At 37.2% G+C, this 20,860-nt stretch overlaps 1 protein-coding gene, 1 non-coding gene and 1 pseudogene across 4 annotated transcripts in view; 1 reads left to right on the top strand and 2 right to left on the bottom strand.

Annotated features, from left to right (window-relative positions):
* Window positions 1-20,561, top strand: part of IPMK (inositol polyphosphate multikinase) — a 62,395-nt gene extending 41,834 nt beyond the window's left edge. For all 3 annotated transcript variants that reach the window (XM_006147053.2, XM_014587269.2, XM_027771262.1), the window contains 4 exons: window positions 2,150-2,246; window positions 9,665-9,837; window positions 15,848-15,929; window positions 17,490-20,561. In XM_006147053.2, the coding sequence (XP_006147115.1) occupies window positions 2,150-2,246; window positions 9,665-9,837; window positions 15,848-15,929; window positions 17,490-18,112 (975 nt within the window). In that variant the 3' untranslated portion in view covers window positions 18,113-20,561. The remainder of the gene's footprint in view (window positions 1-2,149; window positions 2,247-9,664; window positions 9,838-15,847; window positions 15,930-17,489) is intronic.
* On the bottom strand, window positions 474-607 carry LOC114007578 (small nucleolar RNA SNORA48). Its single transcript, XR_003549183.1, has one exon. It is a non-coding gene; the product is annotated as a small nucleolar RNA SNORA48 (small nucleolar RNA).
* Window positions 11,122-12,068, bottom strand: LOC102495266 (ubiquitin-conjugating enzyme E2 D3-like; annotated as a pseudogene).
* Window positions 20,562-20,860: the final 299 nt, after the last annotated feature.

Raw genomic sequence — 20,860 nt, 5'->3', positions numbered from 1 at the left:
AGTTCCGTATAGGAACTTAAAAAAAAAAAAATCTCTGCTGTATTTAGTTAGGACTTTTTTCCCCCGTTATTGTTTATTTGCCATTTCTCTTTTTTGATCAGCTTGACTGCCAAAGGGGAGACAGAAAAAAAAATGGAAGAGGGAGAAAACCCCTCCCAAGGGAGTCTGGTCACACCACAATTCCTTCTCCATTCTTCCATCCTGTTGGGATTTGGGGCATACACCATGTTGTTCAAACTGCTAGGACCAAGATTCAAACCATGGTCAGCCATGTGGGATCTCGTTCCCTTAACTGTTAGTCTACTGACTGAATTTTCTTTTTTTTTTTTCTTTTTTTTTCATTGAGGTTCAACTATGTATTTAGGGATTTGTTATATAGTAGAAAGGTTTTTAGATTATTTTGTCTGGCATGTGGCAGTAAACACCAGTCCCACTACTTTATGCATTTATTTATTTTTTTCTTATATTTCATTCTATGTGTCCAAGATACGAACCAGGCATGGTCAGTGACCAAAAGCCAAGGTGAGATAAACAATGGGTTGCTTTGTCCCTGGCTAATAATAATAGGCACCACTAGCCAGATGTCATTCTACCTAGGCCAGGGACACTACTTTTTAAAAATATTTAAAGTTAGAAGAGAAAGTTTACCTCGTTAGTCTTCCATTTCCATCTCAGATCTAAACTGAATAGTTTTAAGAGCATATCTATCATTTTTTCTTGGCTTTACAGAGATAATACATACATATTCTTGTTTTCCTTTAAAAAAATTTTTTTTGGAAAGATTTTTGCTGTAGGGTGCATGCGCTCGCCAGAAAGACAGAGACAGACAGAAAGTGAGACCTCTCCCCCCTGTGAGGGTGACCATGCCGCAATCCTTTCTCCTCCATTCTCCTCTTGGGATCTTGGGCACACATGCACAAGTGCCTGGTGTGAGTTTAAGCCACTGGGTCCAGAACTCGAACTGTGGTCGTCTACATGGGAGTCCAACAACATAGCCATTATGCCAACTGCTGGTCCCATTTTCCTTAAAATTTTAAAAGGGGGGCTGGCAAGTAGCATGGTGGTTAAGGGCTCTGGACTTCCGCATTGCTTACCGCGATTTAAGTCCCAGACCTGGTGGCTTGTTTTCTCACTTTCCCTCTCTTTCTCACTCTGTCTGTCTCTCTCTGGTAAAATTAAAATAAATATAAATAAATAAATAAAGTTAAATAAGATAATTCTTAAACATTTTTTAAAGAATTATTCATTTAATTATTATTTAATTTGCTATAGGGCACATGCATTCAGCAGAGAGTGAGAGAGAAAGAGAGAGAAAGCAAGCTGCAAGGTCTGGACTTGAATCGTGGTTGGCCATGTGGGAGTCCAGTGCCACCTGTCACCATGCCACCTGCTTGCCCCCATGTTTTATTTAATTTTATAAACCTGCTTTACGTATTTTTGCGTGATGTGCCTTTCATCTTTTCTCACTTATAAATATATCATGGACTTCTTTTCTTTAGATCAGTGTGTGAAAGTCTACTTCATCTTATAGTTAGGTTATCATGGACACTCCACCCTCATGGTCATTGTGCTAGGAATGAAGGGACATTAAGGCACACCTCCTTTTAATTACCATGGCCTGAAAGTGGCCTGGAAGTGACTAACACCTTTATTTACATTTCAACAGAGAGGCTAGGAAGTAAATAAAGTGTACACCTGGATATTTGATGAGTCTGCCACACTTGAATTTATCCTGTAGACTTAGGTTGTGTACAGCTATTTGGCATGAACATGGTTTGACATAATAAGAGGGTTTTTTTTTTTTTTTTTTTGGTTGTGCGCCCCCCCCCTTTTTTTTTTAAGTTTTTGTCATAGGATTTGTGCACTCACCAGAGAGAGAGAAAGTGAGAAGTCACCCAGTCACATAGTTTAAAATAGTACAAGGACAGTGAAAGAGAAGAATTGGATAACCAGGAAGAATATGCTCCAGATAGTATGTAGTTTATCACGGCGACACACAGTAATCTTCTTTTTGCTTATTTCAGATTTCCAGTTGAAGCTCATACTAGATAAATTATGATTCAGTAGTATTGCATTTTATTTAAGAAATGTTCAGGGAAGTTATAAAATAGTATTAGAAACTAATAAGTATTATGTTTCTTTGTTTTAGGTTTATGCTGCTGATTGTAGTGATTGTGTTCTTCAAGAGCTACGACGATATTTGCCAAAATATTATGGCATCTGGTCACCTCCCACTGCACCAAACGGTAATCTTTTCTCTTAAAACTACATGTTTTAGTGGTGGCGTAGTGGTTAAGGGTGCTGGACTCCCACATGGCCGACCACGGTTTGGGTCCCAGACCTGGCAGCTTGCTTTCTCACTATCTTGCTCCGTCCCTCTCTGGTCAATTTAAAATAGAAAAAACTAAATAAAGTTAAATAAAATAAGTCTTTAAAAAAGATACATAACATTTTAAAAGGCTTTATGTAAAATTACACCTAGTATGTATTATAAACATATAGAATAGGGCTGTCCCTGTAGTGCAGTGGTTAAGTGCTGTGCATAGGGAGTCAGATCCCACGTGGCCAACCACAATTCAAGTCCTGGCCCAGGTGGTTTGATAAACATGCTGGTGCATATGTGTGCTTGACCTAAACCTGGATGGGTGGAGAAGTGGAGAAGAAAGGATTGCGGTGTGGCCATGCCCTGTTGTGGAGGCTTTCTCTCCCCACCTCCATCTACTGAAGAGTGCATACATCCTTTAGAAATAACAAACAAACAAACAAAAACAATGTGTCTGTCTCTCTTTTTGATCTTTCTACTTCACTAAACAAAACTTACTAACTCTTATTAGTAATCATTTCCTTAAATTGGATATACAAGTAAATGATCTTCTGTTGTAACAGGATGAAAGTATATATGTGGGACCAAAAGGTAGCATGGTGGTTAAGGCGCTGGACTCCATAGGTCGAGTTTTGGCAGCTTGCTTTCTCTTTTTCTCTCTCTCTGTGTCTCTCCCTGGTCAAATTGAAAAATAAATTACATCAAATAAAATCAAATAATTAAGAAAAAAGAAAGTATACTTGTACTTAATACTGAATTAATTTACAGATGTTTTTGCTATTCATTGTGCAAGAATTTCAAGCAGAAATTCTTCTCCTACCCTCTCTACTTTTTATTTATTTATTTTTTAAAGAATCATTTATTTAATTAATTTATTATCATAATTTAATTTGGTACAGGGCACATATGCTCACCAGAGAGAAACAGAGAAAGAAAGTGAGAAAGCAAGCCGCCAGATCTGGGACCATGGTTGGCTCTGTGGGAGTCTAGCACCTAAACCCCCATGCCACTTGCCAGCTCTCCATCCTTTTTTTCTTTTTTTGAGAGATTTTTTTCTATATTGTGCATGTGCTCGCCAGAGTGACAGACAAACAGAGACAGAAAACAAGAAATCACCCCCCAGGAGGGATGGCCATGGTGCAATCCCTTCTTCTCTCCTCTCCTCTTGGGATCTTGGGCATGCACACACATGCTACCGGTGTGAGTTTTAAGCCACCAGGTCTGGGACTCAAACTGCTGTCAACTATTTGGAAGTCCAGTAATGTAACTATTATGTCATCTGTTGCTACCACCTCCCTTTTTTTATTTTGAAAGACAGGGTATTACTATCCTGTGATTTTCCTGTCCTAGTTATTTGCATAGCTGGGACTATAGACCAGGTGCATACCATCATACTTTTCTTTTAAGAAGGGCTGGGGAGTAAGGCCTTACAGGCAGCCTGAGCCAGCTCATACTACATTTCCATGGCTGGGCCTCCATTCTGAGTAATTAAAAAAAAAAAAAAACATGACTTCTGCCTTATTTCCTGTCCTCCTCCATTTTCCACCTGCAGGCTTTAAATTTACCAGTGTTTTTCAGAAGACTGAAAAACAGTCTCAGAGATAAAATAAGCTAGAATAAGCTAGATAAAATAAGGCATAGAATTTCTCTGTGATGGGAAAGGGTTTTAAACTTAAATAGATTTAGAAAAGCCTATGGTCTTATTAAAATGCAAATTTAGGGCCAGCTGTGTGGCCCAGTGTTTAAGGGAGCTGATCCCATGTGGCCAACTGTGTGTCTGAGTTCCAGATCCAACAGCTTTAGAGACACCAGATGCATTTGTGCCCAGCAGCTTTCGACTCCAGGAGCACTCTTGTACATACCCCAAATCAGTAGACTATACCACCAGGCTGGGCCAAAAAGAACTAAAAATGGTATTTTAGGGTTGTGGATTACTACTAGCTAGATTTAAAAATTAAGAACTTGCTAGTTAGTCAACAACCTTTTTTGGTTTTCTGTACAAAATAACCTTGAGGTTCATGTATGCTAATGTAACTCAGTCACAAGACTTAGACTTAGCCTCTGTGCTGCTTATTTTTACCAGTGTTCTACATGTGGCTTACTTAGTTACCTTTTAGAACTTTACCTTTCTCTTTTCTTTTTCATTCAAAAAGCTTTTGGTTACAACCCATTAAATTGAACTCAGTGATTCAGGAATGGGCTATGACCTGCAAATGGAAAAATACCACTCTACTCTATACCCAGAGGGGCCTGGCCAGAAAGGTGTCCTCTGCTATTCAGTCTGTGGCATTGTAAGTGAGACCACCCTGTAGTAAGATGCCTTTGATCATGAAATACCATGAATTTCAAGATCTGCCTTTCCTTGAATTAAGCTCTATTCCAGGGAAAGAATTTGCTAAAAGTAATTTTTTCAGTAATCTCAGGTTTACTTATATTGATGATCTGCAAAAAAAAAAAAATCAGTGAAGATCTCAATGCTCAGATCATGCCCCATTTTTCCATTTACCTTTATTGAAAACACTTCTGGTAAGATGCTAGAAATACAGAGGGAAGGGCTGCCAGGTGGTATGGTGGTTAAGGATGCTGGACTCCCACATGGCCACCTGTGGTTCAAGTCCCAGACCTGGTGGCCTGCTTTCCTGGGACCAGCAGTTAGCATAATGACTGTGTCACTGGACTCCCATGTAGTCGACCATGGTTCGAGTCCCAGACTCAGTGGCTTAAACTCAACGCCAGGCACGTGTGTGTGTGTACCCAAGATCCCGAGAGGAAAATGGAAGAGAAGGAATTGCAGTGTGGCCATCCCCTCTGGGGGGTGATTTCTCGCTTTCTGTCTCTATCTCTCTGTTGTCTTTCTGGCGAGCACACGTGCCTTATAGCAAAAACTTCTCCAAAAAAAAAAAACAGAAGGAGTTTTTTAAAAGTTTGTGGAAAATACACTTTAAAAAAAAAAAAATAAAAGGATTTTTGCTATAGGGCGCATGTACTTACCAGAGACACAGAGAGAGACAGCAAGAAATCACCTTCTGGGGGCGATGGTCATGCTACAATCCCTTCTCCTCCATTCTCCTGTTGTGATTTTGGTTATGCGCACACACGAGCCTGGTGTGAATTTCAAGTTGCTGGGTCCGGGCCTCTAATCCCAGTTGGCTACATGAGAGTCTGACAGTGTAACCATTACACATATGCTGCTCCCGGAAAAATACATATTATGAAAAAATTCCATGTATTTAGAAAATTTTTGAGCCACAATAAACTTGTACTTTGGGAACCAGCAGTTAGCGTAATGGCTATGTCGCTGGACTCCCACGTAGTCGACCGCGGTTCGTATCCCGGACCTGGTGGCTTAAAAGACTCACGCCGGGCACGTGTGCGTGCGCGCCCAAGATCCCGAGAGGAGAATGGAGGAGAAGGGATTGTGGCGTGACCATCCCCCCTGGGGGGTGATTTCTCGCTTTCTGTCTCTATGTCTCTCTCTGTCTGGCGAGCGCACGTGCCCTACAGTGAAAATCTCTCCAAATAAAATAAAATAAAATAAAATAAACTTGTACTGTAACTATATTTTTTTCATGGACTTTTTGACACTCCCTCACATTATATTACATTCTTAAGAAATCTGCATGTCTAAAGGAGGTTTTGATGTTTATTTTTATAGCTTAGAAAGAAAAGAGAATTTCAAATCTTGCTTTCATTTAAAAACTTGAGACCAAAGAACTTAGAAGAAAACACCAAACCAGTCGTAAGTAGGCCTTAAGTTTTATTTCTGAAGGGTAATAATAAATAATTTAGCAATTGTTTGGAAATATCAGTTATATAAGCATATCAAGAATCTGAAAGTAAGATAAAGGAAAACACATTTGGCCCATCAAAATAAATGCCAAATAAAACCCATGATACTTCACCCTGTTTACCGAAGGTATGACTCAATTTATTACAGAATGAGGAAGGCCAAGGCCAGAGTTCCACTGGCAGGAGGAATGGGAAAGGCAAACACTCATTCACTCAGCAAACATTTATTGTACTCGTAGCATATATGAAGTTTGCGCTTGTTGTTTTCTTTCCTTTCCAAGAAAGGAAGAAATAAGGATTTATGTTTAGACTTACAAAGTCCCTTCTCTGCTCTCTGTCATCTGTATCTTATCATAAAGAAACAGTGTATTTGTTTGAACTTACTGTCAAACTGACAAACAAAATAACTGCATGGAGATAACATGATGTGATAGCTGGGTTCACTTTCTGCCTTTCTCACAGCCTCATCTCAAGATTTTCTGAGTCTCTTGACTACAAATTGATGATAATTAATTTCTGAATGCCATGGATCTAATCTTAATCTAGTTTTGTGTTTAGAAATACAAGCCATGTTACTGAAATTCTTTTATGGCTATAGAGAGAGACAGTGCATCTATTTCCTTCCCTTTTTCTCAAGGTGGCTGGAGATGAGAGGAGAAAATCCGAGGGAAACGATCGTGTCCTCCTTCCTTCCCGTCTTCTCCCATCCTGTGGTTATCGTTTAGTGCAGAGAAGGTTGAGTGGGTTCCAAGTCTCTTACCAGGATATTCCCACCTGTCCCATCACTTCACTTTCACCAGTTTCTCATCCACGCCTAGACCTTTGTTTTCTCTTGTCCGTTGAAGTCTGTCTGTGAGCACCTTCCTTTCAAGTGTGAAGACCTCTTTTGTGTATTTCAATGTTGTTCTCTTGTACTGTAATTCCTTTTTAGTCACGTTTGGTCTTAACTTTACCTGTTTTTTTTTTTTTTAAGTAATTATTGTATTTAACTTAATTAATTAATTTATTTAAATTTGAGCAGAAAGGGACAGAGAGAGAGAGAAAGAGGGAAAGTGAGGAAGCAAGCCATTTGGTCTGGGACTTGAACCGCAGGTCGGCCATGTAGGAGTCTAGTTTACTACACCACCTTCGTCCCCAACTTAACCTACTTCTACATAGTCATAACCTTTTGACTAAGATGTGAAATTAATCTTTTTATCTCTTATCCTTTGAAGGAGATTTATGCCTCTTTATTTTTTTGAGAAGTTTTTGCTATAGGGCATGTGCACTCACCAGAAAGAGACAGAGAGACAGAAAGCAAGAAATCACCCCTGAAGGGGGATGGCCACACCGTAATCCCTTATCCTTCATTCTCCTCTGGGATCCTGGGCACACACGCATACTTGCGTGGCGTGAATTTAAGCTACCAGGTCCAGGACTTGAAACACGGTTGACTACATGGGAGTCCAGCGATGTAGCCATTAAGCCATCTGCTGGTCTCAGACTTATGCCTCTTAAATGTGAGAACTTTAAGACTTTCATGCTCAAATTGGGTTGTTTTCACTTTTAGTTCGGAATTTCTTTGTTATTTAATTACTATGCTAATATTGGAGGGATAGGGACAAAGAAAGGACTTGAGAGGGTAAAGGCTTCTTTCTATTACCATGGGTACCCTGTTAATTTAATTCAGGGAAGATACATACTCTCCCTAACCCTACTTGGCATAAAGGTAGAAAGTTATGTAGTCTTTTCTGTCTTTGTGATTAATTTTTAGGAGAAATGCTTATTACATTCATAACTTAAAAATGAATCAGTATCATTCAGAACTTGAGAGTATTCTCTTATTCAGGAAAAGAGAATTTAAAAGAATTTCTTCTCTTTTTCCTTCAGCGGACCTAGAATCTTGCTTTAAGCTAAAAGTGTAGGGACCAGCAGGTAGCATAATGATAATGTCACTGGACTCCTATGTAGTCAACCGCCATTCCAGTTCTGGACTCGGAGGCTTTGAAACTCATGCCAGATGCATGTGCAGGCAGGTCCAAAATCCCGAGAGGAAAATGGAGGAGAAGGGATTTGGCCATCCACCCTGGGAGGTGATTTCCCGCTTTCTGTCTCTGTCTCCGCCTCTCCAGTGCATGCATGCACCCTATAGCAAAAATCTCTTAGTAAATAAAAAAGGTAGGCTAAAAGTGTAAGAAGTGCAGTTGTATGTGATAACTAGGGCTTTTATAATATTAGACACCTCCACTTAAGTTTTCTGTGGAAAGACATACGCAGGATACCAAAGGGATTTACAGACCTACTTTTGGGGAGTCTAGTGTTCTGAAAAGCAAGATACTTGTTTTTCCTTTGAAAGTAGTAAGACGGGAATGTGTGCTTGGCAGTGATTATTGTTTTTGATTAATTTACCCTCTCTTAGCTTACACTTCTCTTGTCTACTCTAGGGTAAAGCTTTATCCCTAATATTAATTTCAAATGAAGAATTTAAAAATTTTTCAAATGAGGGTCTGCAGGTGGTATGATGGTTAAGGACACTGGACTCCCTCGTGGCTAACTGCGGTTCAAGTCTGGGACCTGGCAGCTTGCTTTCTCATTTCCCTCCCTCCCTCCATCTTTCTCTGGTCAAATTAAAGCAAATAAAGTTAAGTAATTCTTTAAAAAATTACTGAGATAGGAGATCTGCTGTCACAGATGGCTTAAGTTATATTCAAGACATGACTGTATTCTAGAATAGCTTTTATTTATTTCAGATATTTTTGCCTTAGGGCACGTGCACTCTCTGGAGAGTGGGAGTGAGAGACAAAAATAGTGAGAGGTAAAATGAGAAACCACTCTACACACACACACACACACGCGCACACGCACACGCACAGAGGGGATGGCCACACCACAGTCCCTTCTCCTCCCAAGACATTGTGCACACACGCACATGTACCTGGTGTGATTTTCAAGTCACTGGGTCTGGAACTTGAACCACTGTTGACCATGTGTGTAACCACTATGTCATCTGCTGGCCCGTGAAATAGCTTTTAAAATAATCTCACAGCTTTTTTCTTTTTTCATCTTTTTTTTTTTTTTTTAACCTGTTAGAGGGCATGTGCACGCACTAGAAAGAGAAAGAGAACATGTGAGAGCTCTTCCAGTGGGATGTGGTCATGCCACAGTCCTTTCTCTTCCACTGCTCCATCCCATCAGGATTTTGGACATGCACGCGCACACTCCCAGCCACTGGGGTGAGGAGTCACGTTATAATCGGACCTGTCGGATCTGATTTAACTGTACAGGGCCTAAGTGCTGGTGCTGTGGCCCTGGCCCCTCATTGTCTTGTTAATGTTCTTGGAAACTTTGTATGTACACCTTTTGCTTATGACTATTACTTAAATGCCTGTTTAGTATTATTTAAGCCCTGAGATACTAATACATTTGTTGGCCATTTTTTTTTTTCAACTGTTGACTCTAGATATATTTTAACTTTTTCTGTTTTAGAATTTCCTCATTTCCCTTCCCCCCCAGCAGTTACTTGAATAGTAATATATTTGCCTATTACTAATTCAGATTTTTCCTTAATAACAGATTTGTACTTAAAACTGGAAGATGTGACCCATAAATTTAATAAGCCCTGTATAATGGATGTAAAGATAGGGCGAAAAAGCTATGACCCTTTTGCCTCACCTGAGAAGATCCAGCAACAGGTCAGCAAGTATCCATTGATGGAAGAGATTGGGTTCTTGGTGCTTGGCATGAGGGTAAGAGTGATCACTAGTATAATATTCACTTTTTATCTTTACATGTTCTTCCCTTGAAAATAATGAATGTCATGATAATACTAATATATCAGAAGATAATGTATTTTAGAATCGGGTTGTTGATAACTCTCCAGTATATAACTCTGTGTGGCTAGGAACTTTTATCTCTCTTGTTCACTGATTGTCGGCAGTGTCTTAATGGTCCAGACACGTAATAGGTAGTTAATAAATAAACAAACCAATGGCTGAACCTCAAGACTGTGCCTGTTAATTTTGTTTTAAAGAAGTTTTAATAAAAGTACAAAATAAGTACTAAAAGTAAACATGATAGTATTTATGGTTTTTCCCATGAGAATAGTGCTAAGTATATGTATTAGTAACTTTTCTATATTTTTAAAGTAGAGAAATTAAAAATTAAGTCATTGTTTTAAAGCATTACTTTAAACTTTGCAATTTATTTATTTTTGTTTATGCAACTAATTGTAGAAAAATCAATTACTAGCAGAACTATTAGTTGATCACTCATCCATTGACAACTTACATCATTTACTCAGTGCTATTTATTTATTTAGTTTTTTGGAGAGTTTTTTTTTGCTATAGAGTGCTTCCACTCGCCAGAGGGACAGAGAGACAGAAAGCGAGAAATCCCCCTGTAGAGAGGATGGCCATGCTGCAGTCCCTTCTCCTCCATTCTCCTCTTGAGATCTTGGGCATGTGCGCACATGTGCCCGATGTGAGTTTAAGCCACTGGGTCTGGGACTTGAACCATGGTTGACTACATGGGAGTCCAGCGACATAGCCATTAGGCTAACAGCTAGTTCCACTCAGTGCTATATTAAACAGTGTATTGGAAGATAGAGTAACTAATAGCTCCAAGCCTCCTAACAATTTAAATGAAAATTACAAAATGTTTGACTCTATTTTGGAATTCAAAGGGTGTTTGGCTTCCAGTCTCCAGTCTCTTTAGAACAAGAGCAGGTCCCTTCCTTTACTGACATGCATAAAATACATCACATTTTCTGTTCTGCCGATGCTATAAATTCAGTACCAATTTTCCAGCCATATAAATTATGAGCATAAAGTATATCATGTAACCTCAAATCTCTAACAGTGGAAGGCTTAATCAAGAATGGATGCTGCCAGAATAATGCTGCTTCCTTTGATGTGACAACTGAGCCTCCATCTCCCTCCCCCTCAGATGGTTTCTTCAGCATGTAAGAGCAGTGAGGAATGGTTTTAGTCTCATAATCAAGTTAGAGAGAAGACATGGGCCATGTAATACGCATGCTCTATTTTTTTAAAAAATTCTGACTCTTGGGCAACTGTTCTCTTATAACTACTTTACAGTTTCTAAAAGCAGTTATTGGCCAAAGCTGGAAGAGCAAGTCTTCTCAGATGAGCATGTGAATGAATGGAGGGAGGTAAAAAATAATAATAAAAAAAAGATGAGACCTGCTAGGGGAGCAGCTGGATAAGAAGATCAAAAAAGGAACAGTAATTTAAAGTTTACTCCAGCTATACTGCAGGTTATTCTGATTTTAAGGTAGCATCATGTGGCATACTTCCGAGTCCATTCCCGAGATATTCTGTTCTACTTACCTCTGTTTTATAGATCTGTGCACTCTCTGGCACAAGGGGGTTGTCATCTGGGTTGGATCACAAAAAGTAAACAAATGGATAAAAGAATTTTAGAACTAGTTAGAGCAGGAGACCATTGTTATCTTAGAATATCAAGATAAATGCTGCCATTACTGTTAATATTTGGATGATAAATTCTTGTAAATGCAACCTTAGGTGGTTTGAAGGGGTAGTCTGTAGGAAAAGGAATTGTCAAAAAGAATACACCGAGGGAAATGAATGGTCAAAAAGAATACACCGCCTTGATATGGGCTGTCATTACGTCCATAATTGTGGCTTGCCAAAGAAACATATCTTCCCCAACTGGACCTGCAGGACACTGTGCTGGAGGCTCATGGGCCAAATTACTAAGTTCCTTATTAGTCCGTTTCAACACCATAGGCTGTGCTTTTTGTTGGGCTCCTCAGTAACTTGGTGTTCTCGTGCAAAGGTCTGGCCAAAACTCTTGATTATCCATGTGGGGGAGCGGGGAAAGATTGTCTCTTCCTCTTTGTCTCACACCGGCTCTGCCAGACACCGGTGCCTCTTTACCATGTATCAATCCGCCAATGCGGCCTCGCCCCGGAGAGAGGCACTTCCCCCCTCCCTCCCAGGGCAGCGGCCACCTGTGCCAGCCCCTTTTCATTCTTTCGGAATGGCACCTTCTTACTCTAAACTTTGCAATTTAAGACAGTTTTATTTGTTCACAAGTCTATGGATTGTTGGGGCTGACAGGTGAAAGATGCTGGACTTCCACGTGGCCCAGGACAGTTCGAGTCCTGGACTTGGCGGCTTGCTTTCTCTCTCTCTCTCCCCCCCACCCCCCTCCCTCCCTTTCTGGTCAAATTAAAATAAATAAACAAAAAATAAAGTTAAAAACTTTTTTGAGAATTTTTTTTTTCTTTGCTATAGGGCGTGTGCACTCGCAAGAGAGACATAGAGACAGAAAGTGAGAAAATCACCCCCTGGGGGGAATGGCCACGGCAATCCCTTCTCCTCTATTCTCCTCTCTGGTTCTTGGGCATGCACGCACACTGCGCGTGAGTTTAAGCCACCAGTCTAGGACTTGAGCTATAGTCGACTACATGGTAGTCCAGCAACATAGCCATTATGCTAACTGCTAGACCTAAATAAGAAAATATCTTAAAAAAAAAAAAAAAAGGTCTACAGATTGGCAACTTGAGTTGGGCTCTGGTACACAGTTTTTTCACTTATCTTACTTGATGTCACTTATGTGAAATTTTATGGGTCAAAGTCTTACACAGGGTCATCCAGATTCCCCTCCTGGGGTCTGCAGGTGGCATAACAGTTACATCAGTGGACTCCCATGTGGCTGACAGTGGTTCAAGACCCTGGATCTGGTAGGGTGTGTGTGTATATGTGCATGCACACACGTGTGCACGCCTAAGAACCCGAGAGCTGCATGACCGTCTCCCCTGGGGGAGTTATTTCCCCCTTTCCCTCTCATTGTCTCTCTCTCTCTGGTGAGACCACGTGCCTAAGGTAAACACCTCTTAAAGACTCTTTTGATGATGGGGAATCGAGCAGCGCCATTATGTGGATGACAATATACACAAGGATAGGAAAAATTCTTGAGTCCATTTTGCAAACAGTATGTTACAGTCAAGAACTAATGTGGAATAAATGCCTATAAATAAATGTCTTGTAGATGTGAAGGTTAAACATTTTTGAATTTACCAAATGATTGCTTACGTATATAGGCATAGTGGGTAGTTTTGAAATTCATCATGTAAGACAATGTATGGATTTTCCTCTTGAATTTTGAATAGGAAGGTTAATAAATAGTAATGTTATAGAGTGATTATTAATGTAATGGTAACAGCACAGTTTGATATTCTGTTTGTAAATCAGAGAAATTGTTCAAGCAGTTATTTCACTTAGAAATCTGTAATTAAATATGAATATATAGAAAAGGAAAAAAGGGTAATGGAATAATGTTAAAATATAGAAGAAATGAACATCCCATAGGAATCTGACTGGCAACTATTTAAATCTCCATTATTTTCAAGTCTGTCACCCTCTTCTCACTTTCCTTCTCACTTTCAGCATATGACTTTACTTCAGAAAGCAAAACAAAAATCGTCAAACCAAGTTTTCCTCAATTCCTGCTAACAGATGTACATACTTTACCTGCTATTGCTTTCATTTTCTCTTCATTCCTTTCTGACATACTGAAGTTTCAGACCAGGTGGCAGCACAATGATAAAACAAGATGCTCTGTGAGCATTTTGCAATCTTACACAAGGAGGTTCCTGGTTCAAGTCTGGGGACCTCCTTAAGTACACCAAGCGTACATGTGCACAGGATCCAGGACTAGCTGAATACTGGGGGTGGAGCACAGTGTCAAAACTTTGTTGGGTTTCTGTCTCTTTTTCTCACTCATGAAGTTAACTTTAGGAAAAAAGAATTTTCCATCCTTCTAAGGACAGTTATTCCCTCTGAATGTCATTCCCCCATTGTCTCTTCAAGAGAAGCTCTTGTCTTTCTGTCTTCAACTTCTGTCTCCCTTTACTGGCTCTTTTCCTTTGTTTTAAATATGTTTAAATTACTCTTGGTTTTTTAAAAATCAAACATCAAAGCCCCACTTTTATCTTACTGTGTTCTCTAGCTTCAGATTTAACGTTTCTCCTCATTACAACCAAAGTAGTTATTTCCACTAACATTTTCACTAGGTATTTCGGTCTGGTTTCTGCTCTGTCATCCTATGAAATAGAGCCCTCACTAAGGACAAACTTGAAAACGAAGATAGAGAAAGGGCATCCCCCATTGGGCCTGGTCATGCTGTAGTCCTTCCTCTAGTTCCCCATTCTCTCAGGTCCTGGACATACACATGCTAGTTGGGCAGGGTGAGGATTTGAACCCTGTTTGGCTATGTGGGATCTGGCTTCATCTGGATAGTTCCTAACTGTTGTACCATGGGGCTGACGGGGCAAAGAGCTGTGCTCCTGGTATGTTTGAAAGCTTTTAATTTCTTTTGATTTCTGTGAACTCTTCAGATCCTTTGTTCATTTTCCAATAAGTATGACATTCCCTTTGTTCATTACACACATTTAAATAATTTTTCTTGTTTGTCTATTTGTCTTTTGATTTCTTCATTGCAAAAACACTGGACATTAAAAAAACCGTATTGTGCATAGTGGAAATTTCTCAGTTTTGGTTGGAAAATGCCTTTGCTAATTATCAATTATTCGTGTATTAGGGAGCCCTTTTTAAAATTTTACTTTGTGCTTTTTGGTCTTTGTTATATTGCAGTTATTCTGACATTAGGTATGAGGTATGAATATGTCTTACTGGTTTTTCCAGATCATTACTAATCAGACCTAAACCATGAAGTAATCTATCTTTTTTCACTCACATAAAATCTCATTGTCACATACTAAATTCTCACACATGTTTGATTCTAAAATACCTTTCAAAATCTGGTAGGATAATAAAGTTAGTTCTGCCTTATTAATCTTATTTTGGGTTTTCCTGGCTCCTTTTGTTTTTCTGTGTAGACTTCAGAATTAGCTTTTAGGGTTAAAAATTGTTGGTGGTTTTGTTATAATCACACTTTAGTTGTAAATAAACTTAGGTAGAACTGATCTCTTTTATGATATGAATCATCTTTTCTAAGGACATGGGTGTGTGTCTTAGAAATGTTTTTAAATTGTCATACAGTTCTTATACTTAGTTTATTTCTATGTGTCCCTTTTTTAAAATTTATAAATGGGGTGTTTTTTCCATTAAAATTTCTAACTAGTTATTTGTATATCTGAAAGCTTATTTTCTATTTACTAATTTGTGCCCAATCACCATTTCACATGGTTATTGTTTATATTTCTTTTTTAGTTTACTTTCCAGTATACACCATTATCTGCTTTTTGTGGATTGAGAGAGATTATTATTATATTGGAAATAAAAGAATTTTCATCAGTAGTGGGTATTGAATTTGTTAGATGCCTTTTCAGCATTCATTGATATGAATATATATATTTATTTCCTTTTGCATCTATTAACATGAATTATATGAGTATATCGCATCTTTTTTTTTTTTTTTTTTGTCTTTAGTTTGCTAGAGGGTGTGTGTGCTTGCTAAACAGAGAGATTGAGAGGGATAGAAGGCAAGAAAGATCTCCCCATGGGGAATGGTCACACTGCCATTCCTTCTCTTCTGCCTTTCAGGATTTTGGCCATGCATGCACATGTGCCTGGTGTGGTTTTCCATGCCGACGGGTCCAGGACTTTTAACCATGGGGCCAGCTGCCTTAACTGCCAGGCTATGGGCTGTATTTGAGTGTAGCTCATCTTTCACCATTCGTGCATTGCTGGGATAAACGCCACATGGTCAAAAACTATTTGTTTTTTAATATTCACTGCTTTTTTTTGACAGGTTTATCATGTTCATTCTGATAGCTATGAGACACAAAACCAACATTATGGAAGAAGCTTAACAAAAGAAACTATAAGGGATGGTAAGAATTTTAAAAACAATGCTCTTATAATTGGACAGTTAACAAAATAATTCTAAAAGTATTGCATTATTAGGAAAGTTATGATGTATTTTTGCATAGAAAAACAGAAATATATGTTGTAACTTTCCCAACAACCTAATAGTTTAATTTTGAGTCCTTTTTTTTTTTTGAATAATGATTTGATTAACAATCTTTTTTTTTTTTTTTAAGCAAAATTTAGATTTACATAATTGGATTATAAAATCCCTGGTTCATGATATACCAAATCCTTGGGGACCAAGAATGGCCCTGTTTTGCATCTTTATTCAGTTCTTGTTAATACACTTTTTAAAAAATAATGAACATTTGTGAACCAAACAGCTAGCTCAATACTGGAACTGGAGATTGTCTTTAAAATTATTTTAAATAAAAATTATAGATCATAGTATATTAAAAGGACTTGTTACATTAGAAATGGATGTTGTAGCATGTAATGTATTTTTTAATGGAAATTTCCTATGTATAGTTGAGCCTTAAGCTTGTACAGATACATAATGACTAATCAAGTGGCATTAAACTGATTTAGATACAATCTGATGACATATATTCTTATAAATAGTTGTGGCTAATGTATTACAAAGGAACAATACCTTTGGTATCTGGAAATAATAAAAGTTTACTTTTGGTTCAGTGAAGATACATAAGAGTTTATAGTTTATAGAGTTTATTAGAAGAATTTTTTATGTATAGAAAACAAACATTCACAGTGTGAGACTGACCATTAGTATTTGCCCTGGTGTGTTTAGCCAACAGAAAGATAATATTTGACTTGGCTGTTTTCAAAATATTCTCCCAGGCTAATAATTTGTCCTGTATGAGTATATTTTTGAACAGTTTCTGTGCCAAAGTGGGAGAATAAGGTACTTAAAAACAGAAATCAAATGATATATATTTAATATATTCTCACATATGATAAAATAGTCATGTTTTTTATAAAGGCCTATTAATCTGACAGGTTAAAACATTTTAAAATCTTAATTTTCCATAATCTACTCAGTCTGGAGGAGTACCAATCCCCAAAGTGAGCTTACCTTTTGTGGACAAGAGTGATTTAATCAATATTACTGAGAAATAAAAGTTGACTGAAGGTTTAGTATTTAGTAATGGGCTGTTGACATCTTTAAGAATGGTTAGAATTTGACTGTAGATTTTAGATTCCCTCTTCCATGTGATTTAACAAACAGGAAAATCCTTCATGATAGCAAATGATAGTAAGTGGATAGCAAATCACGTTTATTAAAAGAATACATAGGTAGAGCTAAACTGCTAGTATATCTGTATTAAATTTCTTTTTTTATCTAAATAGGACATTTCACTTTACACTAATGTCATTTAAATGTTTTCTATTAAGAGCATCTTCACTGAAATTTAAGTTGAAGTCTAAATTTCTATGCCTGACTAGAGTTCTTAGAATTCAGTTAATTATAAGGAATGATGGAAAAAAACTTCTGTTCATGAGTTTGCTTTTTAAATGATAGCTATTTTATAATTTGATTATAATTCTAATTTTTTAATTTATAGGAGTCTCCAGGTTTTTTCATAATGGGTTCTGCTTAAGAAAAGATGCAATTACTGCCAGTATTCAGAAGATTGAGAAAATTCTGCAGTGGTTTGAAAACCAGAAGCAGCTTAACTTTTATGCAAGTTCATTACTGTTCGTTTATGAAGGTTCATCTCAGCCAACCACTACAAAATTGAATGACAGAACTTTGGCAGAAAAGTTTTTGTCCAAAGGACAACTGTCAGACACAGAACTACTGGAGTACAATAATAACTTTCACATGCTAAGCTCCACAGCAAATGGAAAAATAGAGACTTCAGTAGGCAAAAGCTTGTCCAAGATGTATGCTCGTCACAGGAAGTTGTATTCAAAAAAGCATCACAGTCAAACTTCATTGAAAGTTGAAAATACGGAGCAAGACAATGGGTGGAAAAGCTTGTCACAGGAACATTTAAACGGAAATGTACTTTCCCAACTGGAAAAAGTTTTCTACCATCTTCCCACTGGTTGCCAAGAGATTGCAGAAGTAGAAGTGCGAATGATAGATTTTGCTCATGTGTTCCCTAGCAACACAATAGATGAGGGATATGTTTATGGGCTAAAACATTTAATCTCTGTACTTCGAAGTATTTTAGACAATTGAATCCTTTGCAGCAGTCTTTGGAAGGGGTGGGCCAATCGTTATGAAGAGCAGCAGTCAGTAGCTCTGCACTTGTAATGCTGTGTAAAAATTTGTATTGTGAGTTATTTTATTTGTCTTAATACTTTTGGTAGAAAGGTTAACTTTTTTATAATCTTACTCAGGAAAACTAATTATTTGTTCATTATAAAGCTATGAAGAATAAAGAAACTTAGGAATGTTAAACAGGGAATGTGGTGGTACATGGCTTCAACATCTATTTGGCTCAAGCAAAATATAAACCATTATTCAGTCATTAAAGAGTTTAGTTGGCTTTCTGTAGCCAGTTTGTCATAAAATCTTTGTCCACCCAACCTTGACGATGAGCCATAGTTAAACTATTGTATTATTAAAACACCTACAAAAATCTAGAAAGCACAGGTTGATGTTCTTAGTATTACTCTGGAGTTATTAAAACTGGAGAAAATTCTACTTCAGGAATATGTACTGTTTAGGTTTTATAGTAAAAGTTCAGACCAGCATACTAAAAGGTGCTTCTTAGTGAAATGATTCAGAATTGTTACATTCCAAAAGCAGATTTTTTCCCTTCTTTTATTATATATACATTTCAAAATATTATACTTAATGAAAAGGTAATTGAAATAGACAGCAGCAGCAACGAAAATCTTGAAATTGAGGGCACTAATTATTCTTACCAAGGTTAGGAGAAAAGAAAGTTATTTTCAAGGAATAAGACATTTTCTTTTAAAATCTTTGATTTATGAAAAACTTGAAATACCTGTTTCATACAATGTAAGGAGTGTCACAAAAGTACATGCTACCTTTTTCTCTATCTGCAGCTTCAAAAAGGTAGATGATTCAAACTTAGTTCTCTTAAGTTTTGAGAATTTTTTTCTTTAAAATTCATCTATGTCCCCATTTAAATAGTAGCAAATGTGTGTTGTTAAAAGTAATGTTTCTTAGAATTCAGTGAAGCAATGAAAGACAATACCGAATTATGTTTTACCAAAACTCTTCTGTATAAATTAGTGCATAATGTATGTAGGTGTGTATTTACATCCTTGCTTTTACACTCTTACTCATAGCAGTTTTATATCATACTCAACTGAGAAATTATAATTTAATTCATGGGGGCAGTGGCAATGTTAATTTTCCTGGAAAAATTAGATTTTTAAGTGTTATCTTTGATTGATCCCCACTTCTTTTTGTTTGTTTTATTTCTTCTTGGGGTGGGGAGAGAGAGCCAGGCATCTCCACCAGGGCCATATGCTATGATTTACCCCTTGACTCAGCTGCCTTGGATGATAGGCATGCTCGCCTGGCATGCCCAGAGAGGTCCCAGGATGTGAACCCAGGACCTTTCCTACGTGAGTCCAGTTGTGTTACTGCCATGCCACCACCAGATCTGACACTCATCACCTTTTTAAAAAATGACTAATGATGTCATTGAAAACATTTAGAACTTTGGAATTAAATTTGCAAATACTTTCGCTATTATGCTGTCATCATTTGCACTTTGATTCACTAACAAACAACACATCTAAATGACCAGTTTTCCCATATTCCTGGAAAATGTTTTGTACTTGTAAATCGTTAGACCTTTTTCCTCCCTTTTTTACTTTTACAAATTAAACTTTTAAATCCAAGCACCTTTTTTGTAGTTAGAGAAAAGTATAAAAATTTTGTGTTTATCTTAACCTTCTTAGTCCTCTCTGAGGGTACTTTGCAAATACCCAAGTCCAAACGTAAGTACCAGATCCCTATGAATTTCATGCTTGGTAACTCTGTCAAACCAGAATAATGTTAAAATATATATGCATTTTGTTATAGCATAATTTGATTGTTTTTAATTTTTTATTTAGAATCAGCTAAGTATTTTTCACAGGGACTTCATGTTTTTCTATTCTTCCCAGATGGGTATTGACTATAGTTGTTTTGAGGTTTTTTTTTTTGTTTGTTTTGTTTTTTTAAGTAGAATTTCCAGTCATAACAAAATGTTTAGTTTTATGTTTTTTCATAAATATGGACTTTGGCTGTTATTATTTACATAGTGATTCAGTAATTCTTAAGCTCAGAAAATTAAACACTATTTTGAATCTTAATGAGACAAGAGGCGCTTTTTTGGTGTGTGTGGGGTAGCATTGGCCCATCTATAATGAATTTAATAAACTTAAATATTACCAAATTTTTTGCACATTTTAGCATAATGAAGTCTGAATCAGCTGTTCCAGATTTTCTTTATCTATATATGGAAATATAGTTTAAAAAGTCAGTGTCTATCTTTTTGACGCTCATGTTTTGTTTTAATAAAACAAGCGCTTTATCTTTTGTTTTTCAGGGAAGGGATTAACATTTAATTCTGTTTACATTTTTTATCACTGTTATCCAATATCCATTTTATATTACTTTATAAGTAAGCTTCCATTTAATAGACTTAAGTATCTTTAGTAATTTACATGTGACTGTTTATCTTGTCCAGTCATGGAACATTCTGCTGAAATATACCACTGTGGAGATGAATGATCATTATTCACCAAGTGTATTTGAACATGTTGATGTTTAAGAAATAAACATAATGAGAATATGTTTTGGGTTGATAGGATTATCATACTACTTTTTTTTTTTTTTACCCCTTTAAGTATCTTTAGTAATTTACATGTGACTGTTTATCTTGTCCAGTCATGGAACATTCTGCTGAAATATACCACTGTGGAGATGAATGATCATTATTCACCAAGTGTATTTGAACAT

The sequence above is a fragment of the Tupaia chinensis genome, unplaced genomic scaffold (genome assembly GCF_000334495.1).
Source record: "Tupaia chinensis unplaced genomic scaffold, TupChi_1.0 Scaffold000199_1, whole genome shotgun sequence".
NCBI lineage: Eukaryota > Metazoa > Chordata > Mammalia > Scandentia > Tupaiidae > Tupaia > Tupaia belangeri.
This window is presented reverse-complemented; position numbering and strand designations above follow the sequence as displayed.